The following is a 15,453-nucleotide window of genomic DNA, read 5'->3' as shown; positions in this document are numbered from 1 at the left end:
ATGGAGGGAGGTGGATGGGGGATGGACTAGACAGGTGACGCGTACTAAGGAGGGCACTTGCTGTGATGAGCACTGGGTGTTTTAAGTGAGGAATCGCTGAAATCTACTCCTGAAACCAATATGGCACTGCATGTTAACTAAAATTTAAAATAAACACATAAAAATAATAAACGGCAGCACATGTTCTGAGTAGGAAGGATTTGCTCCAAGAAGAACAAAATCAAGCAATAAAAGAAGAGAAACTTGGTTAATTTATAAGAAGGGTTACAGAAAACTTAGCTCACTGTAATAATGGCTGAATAAAGCTGATCTGGAATCTAGGCCCATATTTTCCAAGGAAAAATTACACTTTCCACCCCAGAAGCTACATAACTACGCCCACTAGAACCAGGGGCTACTGTATATCTCCCTAGAAATAGAGAAATGGTTAAGACATAAGCCCTGACCCCAAGACCCTGACAGTAAAGGGCCACGTCAGAATATGGGGGAATGCAGGGCACCTGCTTACGCATCCAACTCCTGATCTCAGCTCAGGTCACGATCTCACAGTTCGTGGGATTCAGCCCCACATTGGGCACAGTGCAACAACAGGGAGCCTGCTTAGGATTCTCTCTCTCCCTCTCCCTCTGCCCCTCTGCCACCTGTGCTCACTCTCTCTCTGTCAAAATAGATAAATATTTTTAAAAAGTAATATGGGGAAATGCAAAGACACAGGTAATGCTGAAATGCGTTATCGCCAGATAATGTACTCCCAGTCTAAGTGGAATATCAAAGAATCAAATGCTATATGGAAAGAAAGAACGAGACAGAAAAATCACAACTATTTCTGTGAGGCAGGAGAAAAAAATCATACAAGTTGGCTAAGAAAGCACATTCTAAATATTCTGCCAGGAGACCAGGAGAGAGAGCTGAGGTGGACAGTGGGGGGCTGAGCTCCAGGCTGGCTCTTTTATATGCAGGAGCTGGCTGAGCCTATACGTTGATTCCACATCTCTGAACCACAGGCTCTTCTAAAGCTGTTATTATTCTATGGATTAGGAAATTAATATTCATTGCCTATAGCCGACATGTTCTGTGCTCTTCTGATCTGATATTCTAAAAACCTAAGGAAACAGCATTCATACCCTGAGGGGTTTGTCATCTGTAGAATCTGTAGATTAAAAGAAACAATTCTCGGAGGAAGAAAAAATACGAAATCGGGAAAGAGCGTCCCTGGAAGGAAAAAAGAAGCTTCATCCAACGGAAATGCATGAAGCAATGACAGAGCATTTGTTCTCCAAGCACAGTGAAGCGCTATGAGGGCTGAGACTCCAGCCCAGTGCCTGGGCTTATATCTCAGGTCTGTCCTTTCCTCTGAACGTCAGAGGCTTTCCCGAACATGCTCTTATTCTGCACGTAGCATCTCACATTAACCTGCAATACTCACCTTGGGATGTGGGCAGCCGTTAGCCGCACGCGGGTGAGTGAAGAGCAGTGAACACCATTCAGACCCACCTTCCTCTTCCCTGTTCCGATTTATGGATTTTCATTCATCTCGGATTTTCTGATACCTGCGATCCAAGGCAGAGCTGCTCTCTCAAGCCTGTCCAGAGTCTATCTCCAAGTCTTTTAAAATACAAATTCTAGGGCCACCTGTGTGGCTCAGCCGTCTAAGCGCCTGACTTGGGCTCAGGTCATGATTTCATGATTCGCGGGTTCAAGCCCTGCATTAGGCTCTGTGCTGACAGCTCAGAGCCTGGAGCCTGCTTCGGATTCTGTGTCTCCCTCTCTCTCTCTGCCCCTCCCCTGCTCACGTTCTTCTTTCTCGCTCTCAAAACTAAAATAAACATTAAAAAAATAAAATAAAATAAAATAAAATAAAATAAAATAAAATAAAATAAAATAAAATAAAATAAAATAAAATAAAATATGAATTCTAAACCCATGACTGGGTAAATGTCAAGGTTTGTGAAACAGGTTTTAGATTATGACTTTAAGTCATACAACGTGACTGCCACAGAAAACAGCGAGATCCGTAGAGTGTAGCCCTCATTTATCACCTCAGATGCAATAAATACACAGTGAGGGCTTAGCTTCCTTCCTTCCTTCCTTCCTTCCTTCCTTCCTTCCTTCCTCCCTCTTCCTCCCTTTGTCCTTCCCTCCCTTCTGCCCTCCTCCCCTCCTCCCGCCCTTTCTCCCTACCTCCCTTCCTTCTATCCTTCCTCCCTTTCTCCCTCCCTCCCTTCTGCCCTCTTCCCTTCCTCCCTCCTTCCCTTCTTCCTTTCTCCCTACCTCTTCCTCCTTTCTTCTCTTCCCTCCTTCCTCCCTTCCTTATCCATTTCTCCTTTCCCATACTGCACCGGCCTCCTGGTTCACTCCATACAACGGCCACTGTAATTTCTCGCGTTTGAAACAACGTCGCACTGTGTCCCGTGAGCAACCTGAAAATGCTTCAGGGTCTGAACCTAAGCACAAACTTACCTTCAATGCATCTCTTCCCCACAAAGAAGAATAGCTAGCTAAGCCCTCCACAAAAAGCAATGAGGTCATGATGAAGTAACCCTGACTAAAAACTAAACACGAGTTACCACCACGGGATTTGTCTTGGTCCTAGACAGGGGCCTCTTCCATCCAGCTCTCCAAAGCAGAGCAAAGGACCTAGAAGCCAGAGGCACAGTGGAGCTGATTTTTGGTTCTATCGATCAGTGCAACTCTGCTAGGAGATGTTGTATACTTTTAGATACGTTCTTTTGTTCTGCGATTTAGCTGCAGACTCCCTGGGAGATTCAGGGCAGGACTGTACTTGATAACTAATTTAAAGAAGAAGGATTCTTTACGTGATGTTTACCAATTCATGTTAGAACTCCAACTATGTTTTTCTCAGCCAAGACTGCAAGAAGTCCAGCGCAACGTCCCTGATCCTTTCCAAATGGTACTAGAATGCATGCTCTGTGAAAGTGGTGACCTCTTTTTGTTCATTCCACATGGCCGGCAGACTCCAAGATGGCCCTCAATGATCCCTGCCTCCCGGGAGGGCATGATCGTGCCATCATGTAATCCCCTCTCGTCAAGTGTGGACTGGCCTAGGGACTAACCAACAGACGATGGCGAAGGTCACGGGTGTGGCTTCCATGATTAAGTTACATTTGACCGATACTTCCATCTTGTTATCAGACCCCTTCCTCCCTTGCTGGCGTTGAGGACATAGGGCCACATTGTGTAGGCCCAGGTACCACTGAACTGGAGGTAACCTCCAGCAAACGGGCAGTAAGAAGCCAAGGCCTACAGTGGAAAGCGCTTAAAAAACCGGACTCAGCCAACAACCACACAAGAGGATCCCTTCCCGGTCAGATTTTTATATTGAAATCTCAGCACTGGCCGGAGCACTGACTGCAGGTTCTGAGACCCTAACGCAGAGGATTCCGAAGCCTTGCCCAGACTCCTGACCACAGAAATGAGGAGGCAATCAATGCGTGTCGTGTTAAGCCACTAAGTCTCTGGTTATTTGTTACCCGGCAACAGGTAACTGATACACTGCTATTTGCCCTGAACGGTGTCTGGCTCACGGTGGGTATGCAATAAATATGAACTGCACGAATCAATAAATGAAACGAATTCCTCTCACAGGTACAGCTAGAGTTACTGAAGGAAGTTAGTAAGCTATTCATCATGGTGCTGCCACGTACAACACAACAAGGCGAATAAACTCAATTTTCCACAACAAACATGCTAAAGAATGCAATTTTCTAACATAAACATATAGCAAGTAAATACAATTTCCCACAACAAACATGTTAAACAAGCTTTTCAGCAGTCTTAATCGCCTCAAGGTTGACTTCTATTTCCCAGCAGATAACCATGGCCTTTCTACGGTTAAAAACGAAATATGACTGGAGACCTTTTTGCCCTTCTTAGTAAAGACACTGACCAGGAACTCAGTTTCATGATGACAAGATTCAGAACGTGCATAACTCTGACCGAGACAGAGCCTTCTCCTGACCCGGCTAGTACTCACTCACCGTTCTCCATGCCTTCATGGCTCCTAATTGGAAAACACACTTCAACCTTGTCGCTCATGCTCGCAGAAGCATTTGGGTCAACCTCTTCCTTGCCTCTCAAGGTTTCTCATTAAATCCTCTTGCAACCTGCGGCCTGCGTTTCCAGCTTCGATTTTAACCAACAGTAGGTCGTAAAATTCTTTCACTTCTCATTCCAAGTTGTGATCGTCGCCACGAAAGCAGAGGGCTTAGACAAATGGCGGTGGGCACGGAGGGCCATGAGAGGTCCTTTCTCCGAAAAGGATTTCCAAGCTTTGAAGTAAAGAACGAGAAGGACCCAAATATACAAAAAGGCTGGAGTGGAGATGTGGAGTAGGAAAAGCATTGTAGGCAAATGGAACGGTACCTAAAAAGGCCCCGAGAAATGATCCCTCAGTAGAGAGACAGACTGGTGTGACAGAGAGCCACAGGGTGAAAGTGGCTAGAATCACAAAATATATTTTTCCCAAAGAGTCCTGTGCGAAGTCCACCATGGACAGAATCCCACAGAAACCGCTTTGCAAATGGTTCTAGAACGTTAAGTACGCCCCAGAGAGGTGGTAACTTTGCTTTACGACTGCTTGCTGAGTATCTCTGCGTTATTTTTATTGGATCGTTTTGACCCTACTTCCTTCAAAAATAAATGGAAGTCACTGTATTGTCTTTCACATTTCATTATTCTGTTTCTCCCCACCCCACCCCCCCAACATAACCTTATGAGGTAAAAATGATCTCAGCTTCTACAAGAGAAAACAAAGTGAGCTTCTGGCAGGTTCACTAAACCCAAGGTCATGAAGCTAAAACATGGGGAAATCTGATCTGGTTAATCCAACCACCTCGCCACCCTCCTTGTAACACAGGGGTTAAAATGGTGAGAAGCAATTAACAAAGGAAGGTCACACAATTCTATTTAGATGACTGGTCCAGAGTTTAGAAAACCTTAATTCTGCCTGAAATATGCCAAGAGGCGTATCATCAGCCACGCGACTCTCTTACTCGGGTTTCTAAACTCACTGATAAATCTAGTTGCTGCAAACCATGAGCAAACAGTGTTTTCTAATTCCGGGGCCTAATCTGACTTTGGGTTTGTGGCTAGAAGTCCCACCTCGCCCCAGGCTAAAGACTGGGTGATTAAACACAAGACAGTATCACGGAAAGGGGGACAGAGTCAGGTTTTGAGGACGATACACCTGGGACACAATGAACCAATAAAATCAGGTCAATATTATTTTTCCCTCCAGCTCATAGTGAGTCTAGACATAACATGTCTAGCACCTACCACGAAGGAGTAGCTTAGCTGAATGGAGGTAAATACAATTGGAGAGTGATTAAGGATACCCAGCAATCTCTCAGACCCGGAAAAAAAAAGACCTTGCTCAAGAATGCAAAGTCATTCCTCTGAGTGAAACATTCAAGGACTAAATGCTGGGAAAATCTAACCCCTCAGCTTTTATCTGCAAATCTTCACTGTGAAAACCCAGCTGCAGGGGAGAGAGAATTGAGGGTTGTGGGGAGGTCTCCCAAGCACTAGGGGCTTATTTGGGGGGGATGATCCTGGGAGGAGAACTTCTTGCCTAGATAAACCTCTTCGTTTCAAGTGCTAACTCGTCAAACTAAGGGACGGCTGTGCTGTCCGTTGACTCACAAGATGCCCATGTCTGTTTTCTCTTCCACGTGGCACGAACTCTAAGTCTTAATCCGTGGAGTGCCTGTCTTTAAACTGGTTTATTCATGGGTACTCAATACAGACCACTACTCAGTACAATTATTCAAAGTGGAGGAAGAAAGGAATCATAAAGAGTCCGTATTCCGCCAGGAAAAGGAGTCTTTTCATTTATTTTCCCTTCAGTGACGTTAGACTCAAACACACAAGGGCTTTGGATGGTTTTATATTTTGCATCCATTCGAGATACCCCTACTGCCTCACAGAGGAAAGCAATGCTTTCTCTTCACTGACGAACAGCCCACAGGGCTGGAGCCCCAAACCAGGTCTAGCTGGGCATCCCCGTTTAGTTGTATTAAATATCTTCCTGGGAAAAACTAAAACGAAATCATGCAAGTGTTGCTCTTGGTAAAAACAGCAAGAAAAGAAAGAAGTTACTCGGCAGGATTCCTATTCCTTTAACAACCCTTTGGTCCAACCATAATGTCTGAATAGTTGCTGTGATTAAATGGTACCACGGTCGGACCGGACTGTGAACAGGAGGGGTCTACTGTTGGGGAGAGGGACTACCATGCCAAAGGTACACGCTGCGTTTCTCTGGTGGTCTAGATGGAGAAGTTCAGAGTATTTGAGTTTGTGATTATCGGGGCGTGAGCAGGGGCCAGAGTTGTGCACTTTTCCTTCCTCCTGCGCCCACGTGAAGGGCATTCGGCTGGCACACATGAACTTCTTCTTCACTGTCACAGAAACAGGTACAACGGAGGGGGGGGGGGTGGCTGGCACCTACCACCAAGGGGCCAGGGACGCTAACCTCTCTGTGATGTCTCTCACAACGAAGAACTACCCCAGCACACGCGCTACCCATGCCTCACTCAGAAATGCTGCTCCCCAGGGGCGATTCTAGCCTCACTGCACCCCCTGTCCCCTCAGGGTTCTCCAATGCCTTCGGGAGAAGGACAGGAGCCCACCCATCCCAGCCCCCTCCCGCCCGCTTCATGACCAGCTGAGATGGTGTTTTCTGGGCTGCTCACCAAGTGGTAGGCTTACAGGGGTTTTGTGTGCTGTTTGTTTGTTTGTTTTTGCAGGGGGAGGTGAGGAGGAGCAAATTCAATTCAAGAGAGAAGAGTTAGGGAGTCCGCTGTGGCACCTATCAAAATCCATGCTCTCTAACCAGCTTTTTCAGTAATTGCGATGGAGAGGGAGGTTTTCATGCCCCAAACCCCATGAGTGAGTGAGTGAGTGAGTGAGTGAGCGAGCGAGTGAGAGAGTGTCTGTGTGTTACATCCCATATGACCTGGTTGGTCTAACTGGCAATTTTAAAGTTGTATTTTTATTTCTGAGAGAGAGAGAGAGAATGAGCATGAGCGGGGGGGGGGGGGGGGGGGGGGGAGGGGAGGACAGAGAGAGAGACAGAGAGAGAGAGAGAGAGAGAGAGAGAGAGAGAGAGAATCCCAAGCAGGCTCTGCACTGTCAGCCCCAATGTGGGGCTCGATCTCATGAACCATGAGATCGCGACCTGAGCAGAAATCAAGATCCACTCAGGCTTGCCCTAACGCAGTTTATACACATGATCCCGTGCCACTCTGGCCATAAAGAAGTGGGGTCTACACGCTCTCTCCTCGAACCTGGGCAGCCTTATCCCTGCAGTGATCAATATGGTACGACACAGGTGATGTCGTACTGATTTCCAGGTGCGTGTCACCAAGAGTAATGCGGCTGCTGCTTAGTCTGTGGGAAAACTCTCTCTTGGAGCCATGCGTCTCCATGGAAGAAGCCCGTGGTGGGAGGAGCTCATGTGGGAGGGAGCCAAGCCACACGCAGGCTCCCCACTGACTGTCCTAATCTCCGAATCCTCTCCATTTTATGAGGGTTCTCTGGAGAAACAGTATCCATAGGGTGTGTGGGTACATCGGGCAAATCTAAAATCCACAGGGTAGGCTGGCAGAGTGAGTACCCGGGGAAGAGCCAGTGTTGCTGTTCAAGTCCAAAGGCCATCTGCTGGCAGAATTCCTTCTTGCTCGGGGAAGATCAGGCTTTGTCCTGTTAAGGCCTTCAACTGATTGGACGAGGCCCACCCACATTCGGGGGGCAGGGGAGGGGAGTGCAATCTGCTTTACTCAAAGTCGCCAATTTAAATGTTAGTCTCATCCAAAAACACCCTCACCTAAACATCCAGGTAACATCTGACCAAATATCTGGGCCCGCAGCCCACCCAAACCGGCACAAAAGCTTAACTGTCACACCAGCCCAGATATCAGCCCAGGTAAAGGAAGCTTTCTTGCATCCCCCCAGACCAGGCTGGCCACCAGCTGAGTCCCAGAGGGCAGCCTCGGTCGATGCCACAAGGAGCAAAAGCCTCACCCAGCCCAACCCTGCCTGGTCCCTTAACGCACAGAATCTGGAAACGTGATCAAATAGTTATTTTTTTTTTCAACGTTTTTTATTTATTTTTGGGACAGAGAGAGACAGAGCATGAACGGGGGAGGGGCAGAGAGAGAGGGAGACACAGAATCGGAAACAGGCTCCAGGCTCCGAGCCATCAGCCCAGAGCCCGACGCGGGGCTCGAACTCACGGACCGCGAGATCGTGACCTGGCTGAAGTCGGACGCTTAACCGACTGCGCCACCCAGGCGCCCCTCAAATAGTTATTTTAAGTCACTGGGTCCGAGATGGCTCGTTATACTCTAAGAATAATTGCAGCACTAACTTTCACTCATACCGCTCCCCGTCCCTCTCCACCCGGTCACAAGCACAGCTCCTTCCAGCCTCGGGGCCTTGCCACCTGCCATTTCTTCTGCCCGGGGTGCTCGTCCTCCGGTTCTTGGCTTAGCTGGCTGCTTTCATCCTTGCTGCCTGACATCAAATGTTCCTTCCTCAGAGAGACCTTCCCTGACCACTCTTTGAACTGGCCTCCCTCCCTTCCTTTGTCTCTTTCTTTTCTCTTTCCCATTGGGTTCAAAACATTTATCTCGCTCTGCAACTGCCTCGCTCTGTCATTGGCTATTGTCTTCCCCCAATGAAAATATTAGCTCCATACAAATGGGTCTTTCTCCAGCTCATTTACTGTTCAGCCAGTGATTCGCGCAGAACACGTGTTCGATGAGTGTTTGTTGAATGAAAAATAATGAATGCCTCTATCGTTTGTAGGTGACTGATTTCAGGATCCTGGTCATAGGCTCCAACTTACTCACTTGCTACCACAGAATTTAATGAAGGGAGATTAATACTCCCATGTGATACAAAGGATGTTTTTCTCTGACTTTTCCTCTGTTCTTTTTTTCCCCCTCTAATGAGATGAGCAACCGCCAGGGAACAAGATACGTAGCGTCCTTTTAAAATACCTCGGAGACAAGAAAATCACTGCTTTTTTATACTTGATTACCTATGAGGCTTATTCATGTATCTTCCTAACTCTTCCAGATTAATTAAAAGACAGCTTTAAACCGAACAAGGAAGAAAGCGTCTGTCTCCTCTCCTGGAGACCTGGTCTACCATTAACCTTTGTGTGACACAGTCCCACATCTTAAATTCCTTTGTCCTCCGCCCCCCCCCCCCCCCACCAACCAGGAAACGTACCTTGGGGAAGGGGTAGAGAGGAGGCAGGCCCATCCCCCACCCACTGTGTGGTTCCTCTCCATTTTCCAGTTCCTTAACATATTTGAGGGATGAAAATAATATTCTTCCCCCAACACCCCAACTCAAAACCTTATCCACAGGCCCTTCCTCTGTGCGGCCACCCCCACCCTATATACTAACCGATTCCGGTATGCTCTGATTCTCCCTTGTATTAACTCTTTCTTTTTTTTTTTTTTTTTTAATTTATTTTAGACAGAGAAAGAGTATCCGCAAGCAGGGGAGGGCAGAGGGGGAGACAGAGGATTCAAAGCAGGCTCCGCGCTGGGAGCAGAGAGCCAGATGTGGGGCTTGAACTCATGACCTGCGAGATAATGACCCAAGTCGAAGTCGGATGCCCAACGGACTGAGCCACCCAGGTGCCCCAACTCTGTCTTTTATTCCTGTATACTGATGCTTTGACATTTGGGACCTTGGGGACCCCAGGGAGACCGCCCCTCCTAGATGAGCGAATTCCTGGAGACAGTCAACAACTCACTACAAACACACTTTTCAAACACAAGCCGGTCAATCCAGAGCCCACACCCCCAACATTCCCTATAGCGGGCTCTCACACTCCAACTCCAGGCCACCATCAACGATAATCAACCCAGGGCCAGGTGCCCGGCAACTCGGGAGAGACCCTACACCCCCAGCCTGCTGAAATTATTCAAAGCAGCCACCCTCAGCCTGCTTACCCCGCCTCCCCCATTCTTCCCCCACAGAAACCACAGTGAAGGCTCTTACCCACAACTCCCCTTACTCCCCCTGCCCCCTGACCCGCCTACTGCTTCTCCACGTGCTCACCACCATGGTGTGTCATGTTTCCTTCTCTTGGGAACCCTGAGGAACTAACCTTCCAGTGGCAACCATCTCCAGATTCGTTGACCTCACTACGCTTCAAATTTCCTATCAATACACTGAATTTTGTTTTAAAAAAAATTTTAGTGTTTATTTATTTTTGGGAGAGAAAAGAGAGTGAGCAGGGGGAGGGACAGAGAGAGAGAGAGGGAGACACAGAATCCGAAGCAGGCCCCAGGCTCCAAGCTGTCAGCACAGGGCCCGACGCGGGGCTCAAACTCACGAATCGCGAGATCATGACCTGAGCCAAAGTCGGTCGCTTAACCAACGGAGCCACCCAGGCGCCCCACAAAATTTAAAAATTCTTGATTTAAGGGGCACCTGGGTGGCTCTGTCAGTTGGGTGTCCACCTCTGGCTCAGGTCATGATCTCACAGCTCGTGAGTTCAAGCCCACTGTGGGGTCTGTTACTGCCAGCTCCAGGCCTGGAGCCTGCTTCGGATTCTGTGTCTCCCTCTCTCTCTGCCCCTCCCCCGCTCGCATTATCTCTCTCTGCCTCAAAAATAAATAAACACTAAAATAAATTCTTGATTTAGATCCCCAATTCACTCAACAAACACTTACTGATGGCTTGTGGGTACCAGGTACTGTGGAAGGCTCTGGGGAGAAAAGGATGAACCAGGCATGCTCTTGGGAAGGCTCGCGGTAGAAAGAGGGTCTCAAAAAAATATGTTTGAGAAAAAAAGGAATAAATGATTGTCTTCTCAGATTTCATAAGCTGGAGTGCTGGATCCCCTGGTGTGTTCCCTTCATAAAATCATTTGTCAGTTTTGGAGGGCCTGAAATTAGAATAAACTGGTTTGTCTTGTTCTGTTCCTTTTTTTTTTTACATGACAAGCTATTGAGACTGGGACTCTAAAAGATTGTTCAGTTTTTCCTAGTTATTATCGACTAGACTTAATGGAGTTTCCTTTGGAACATCTTCACAAAAATACAGCCTGGCTATCTTCAGAACAGCCAAGGAAACTATTATTTGGGGGGGGGGCAGAATATAAATATTAATAATAATGGTGAACACTTACTGAGCTCTTAATACATGCCATGCATTATACGTGGTATATATGTTATTTTATTTAATGATGTAACACGCGTGTGACCATTCTTACTTTACAGATGAAGAAACTGACGCTTACACAGGGTGAATCATCTCCTAAGTGCAGCACAGCTAGTAAGACATCACCGGGATTTGAATCCAGGCACAGTTACTCCAGAGCCTACTTGTTTAATAACTAATTCCATACGTGAGCTAAGAAACTGTATCATTTTCTAAGGATACATTGCTTAGACCCATTCTTCAAATCCATTAAAGACTTCGCACCCATCCCAAAAACTTCACCCGGGGAGAAAGCCTCGCCATTCGGCCATTCGGACTTCTGCTACTCAAGGTCCGCTATTTGAATACAACACCATTTCTTCAAAGAGTACACTAGAATCTGTTTCTCAACCTGCTCTGCCTGGCCATCACCCACAGTGGTCTAGTTGGCCATACAGTAAGACAAGCTACTAAAAACACAACTCCAGAATAGTTTCTCTCCAGAAACTCTCCATAAAAAGAGTAGCTAGCTTTAACAACTGCATTTTAGGACTCAAGCTGTTAAGAGCATGAGTTCTCTGCTTCCTTGTTAGTGAATCTTTCCCAAGGAATTTTCAAAAATTCACACAATGACTGCCTGCCTGCCTCAGCTTTAATTATTCCTTCTATTTCCATGAGTCTGGTCTAATCCCTACCACAGAGGTCACCTCTAGACTCTATTTACTGCTTTAAGGGAAAACATATTCTTCTGTGTAAAGGAACTTCGTCCTTACAGGTCAGGCACTGGGTTACTTGTTGGGGAGTCTACGAGTTCAATGACCTCGAACCTCCAATATTTCTTCTCTGAACACGTATCTGTGGGAAAGGAATTCATAGGACACTGAGTAATGTGTGAATCTCAAACCTGGTCCTTTGTTTCTCCATGTGTATGCCTACAGATTAAATAAAATTACCATCACTGGGGTGCCTGGGTGGCTCGGTCAGTTAAGCGTCCAACTCTTGATTTCTGCTCAGGTCATGATCTCAAGGTTGGTGAGCTGGAGCCCCACATTGGGGCTCCATGGTGACCATGGAACCTGCTTAGGATTCTCTCTCTCTCTCTCTCTCTCTCTCTCTCTCTGCCCCTCCCCTGGGCTCTCTCATGCTCTCTCTCAAAAGGAAAAAACACCAACATTTAAAAAAAATACCATCATTGACAAACTGAACACTTTTCTGGCACCTTGCATTTTAAAATTCCCAGGGGAAACACTGAAAGCTACTTTCTTTTCCCTCCTGCAATCTAGGAGTTGCTGAGTAAGGCTTCTGATCCCGGGCCAAGACTCAAACTAAGACACCAGTCAAACAGTATTTAATACTTATTTTTTAAAGACCCAGACTTCTCCATTCCAGCCCAGAGTAAAGGGAGAAAACACATCGGATGGTTTTCTTTTCTACCACAACAAGCATTTATCGAATGCCTACTGTGTGCCTGAGTCTGTTCTAAGGCCTTGGAGGTGTAGCAGTGAACTTGGATTCGCTTTGTCCCAGACGAGCACGTCTAGACCTGAGAGTTATTTGAACTTGTGGGAATTCTTATCAACGGAACCACATCACAACAGCAGAGCATTTTCAACTGTACTCAGAATCTTAGAAGTTAGGGTCGGAAGAAAGAAGCCCCAGGAGTCTTTGGAGGCTTGCAGCTGTCTGGGGCTCTGCTCCCCACCCTTCCTAGGATGGGGTGTTTAATACGAGCCGCGCCGTGGAGATGTTTGTTACCCCGTCATATCTCTGTGCAAAGTTTGGTGCTCCCTATACACATTTTGTGGGGCCAGGCTCTATAGGTTTCCTCGGATGCTCAAAAAGGTCCAGGACCCTAGAAAGTTCAGAAGCATTCGCCAGCCCACAGCTCCAGGAACCTAAGGACTGGAAAACGTGCACGTCGTGGGAGAGGTCGCGTTTTGAACCTAAAAGGAGACACCTAGTAGAGAGCCCACACCGGCCGCGACAGCCGCTCCGGACCGGTGCACCCCCGGCACAGCCCTCCTGGCGCGTCAGAACCCGGGCAGCACCAGGCTGCAGGTGCGGCTGGAGGGCGGCCCGCCGCCGGGGAGGGAAGGAGAGCCCAGCAGGCCTGGAAGAAAGGAGACAGGGTTTCCCGTCCCGCTCTGCTCCTGGGTGGGTGCGTCGCGCGCCTCTCTTCTCGGGACCTCGCTCTGGACACCTCTAAGTTACGGCCAAGTTCTCAGGGCCCGGCTGCCCACGGCTTCCAAGTTCTCTGAGCGCACTAGAGACGCAACGCGGGCCGGTCGGGTGGGCGGAAGCCTCCCGGCACGTCCCACCCCCCGCCCCCACGGGGAGCCGCGGAGCGCACCCCGCACTCGCCCGCGCCGCGCAACCCCCGCGGACGCGCGGCCGCCCCCGCCGCCCGCACGGCCGCGCTCGCGCGCGCCCGGCCCCAACTTCCGAGCGGGACTGGGTACTTCACCGTCGGTCACCGTCGCGTCCGCCTCCTCCCCCGCCGGGTGCACCTCCAGCCGCAGGCACTTCGGGCTGGGGGGCGACAGCGGCCCCGCCCCGAAGAGCTGCTCCTCGGTCACGAAGCGCAGCTGCACGCGGAACTGCAGGCGCGCCGGGCCCCGGGCCATGCTGCGAGCGCCGCCGCCCCGAGCCCGGGCGGCGCCCCGGGAAACGGCCGCGGGAAGGGGAGGGACTTGCAAGCGCCGGCCGCCCTCCTCACCTCCGCGCGCCGCCGAGCGTCGACCTCCGGCAGCCCGCGGGCTCCTGCCCGCACCTGCCGCCCGGGGCCCCGCCCGCCCCGCCCCTCGCCCCGGCCGGGGGCGCGCGGGGACGCGGCGACCCCCGCCCCGCGGGCGCCGCGCAGGTGCGCGCGGCCACGGCTCCCAGCCGCAAGTTGGCGGAGGGCGCGAGGCACCTGGAGGCGCCGGGGCTTTGCAAGCAGAAGGGTGACACCTGCTGTTCGCTGGGTCCGCTCTGCGGGCGTGGGCGCGGGTTTGGGAACGGCCGGGGCCCGGGCCCTCTGCCGGCCGCGCCTTCGCCCGGGTTCCTGGCCACTCACACCCGCGGGGGAGCGGCCGTCCCGGGTGCGGACGGCGGCGGGGGAGACGCTCGCGCGGGCACCTGACTGGCCTCCACCGACCGCAGTCCCCTCCGGTCACCTGGCGTCGCAGGCTCGCTCTGCCGGATGGACCGTTGCCCTCGCTGTGGGTCGAGAGGGCCTGGGACGCTCGTCCCCAAGTTGACGCCTGGCCCCAGCAGCTACCCAACCTGGCCGGTTGGCTCCGGCGTCCAAGGATGGGGGGATGGGGGGATGGGGGGTGGGGGTGGGGGGGCTCCAAACCCCCGGGAGCCACATCACACGTTAGTCTTGTGCGAAGAGAAATTGGTCCGCGGCAGGAAATTAAGAAAAGAAAGACGTCTTTTTTTTTTTTCTTTCTTTCTTTTTGACCAGAGGCCCCCACGGCCATAGACCCATGTGCCATCAGGGGAAGTTTTCTTCACATTCGGAACCAACTTCTGTGTGTCCTTGGTCGGTGACCCCCCCTCTGGCGGAATGGATTGCAGGAAGGAAGCAAGGATTGTAAATCCGTTGGGATTCCACGAAGGCGATGTCCTTAACTAAGCAGGCTGACTTCAGAGGAATGAGCTTCCCTAGAGGCCCGCAGGGGTCTCTGTCCCGACCCTCAAACCCTGCCAGGTCTAAGAAATCCCTGGTCTCAGGGTCTCCCTGCCCCCTCCACCCCCCATTGTGGTCCTGCTTCCTGATGTGGCGTCTCTGACTCCTCACCTTGTTCCCTGAAGAGGCCTTCTCTATGGTCTTTTGTAGCAACGTGGATGGAACTGGAGAGTGTGAGGCTAAGTGAAGTTAAGTCATACAGAGAAGGACAGATACCATGTTTTCACTCTTATGTGGATCCTGAAAAACTTAACAGAAGACCATGGGGGAGGGGAAGGGAAAAAAGAGGTTAGAGAGAGAGGGAGGCAAACCATAAGAGACTCTTAAAAACTGAGAATAAACTGAGGGTTGATGGGGGGGAGGGAGGAGGGCACCTGTTGGGATGAGCACTGGGTGTTGTATGGAAACCAATTTGACAATAAATGTCATCTTAAAACAATAAATAAATAAAGAGGCCTTCTCTGGCCTCCTTCGCTGTCTTGTCTCTTATCATCTAAGCACCATGCTCTTTTTACCTCATTCTCACTTCCTTACCTCTTATTCTCACTTCTCACAAATCATGGCTTTGATTTGTGTCCTCGGAGCTTCCAGGGATC

The 15,453-nt window shown here is 49.8% G+C and overlaps 1 protein-coding gene across 1 annotated transcript in view; it reads right to left on the bottom strand.

The window, feature by feature from the left end:
• PUM3 (pumilio RNA binding family member 3) overlaps positions 1-13,894 on the bottom strand; it is a 335,654-nt gene extending 321,760 nt beyond the window's left edge. The window contains exon 1 of the mRNA XM_053907767.1: positions 13,649-13,894. Within this exon, the coding sequence (XP_053763742.1) occupies positions 13,649-13,808 (160 nt within the window). The 5' untranslated portion in view covers positions 13,809-13,894. The remainder of the gene's footprint in view (positions 1-13,648) is intronic.
• Between the last annotated feature and the right edge of the window lie 1,559 nt (positions 13,895-15,453).

The sequence above is a fragment of the Panthera pardus genome, unplaced genomic scaffold (genome assembly GCF_024362965.1).
Source record: "Panthera pardus isolate Hobbes unplaced genomic scaffold, ASM2436296v1 HiC_scaffold_20, whole genome shotgun sequence".
NCBI lineage: Eukaryota > Metazoa > Chordata > Mammalia > Carnivora > Felidae > Panthera > Panthera pardus.
This window is presented reverse-complemented; position numbering and strand designations above follow the sequence as displayed.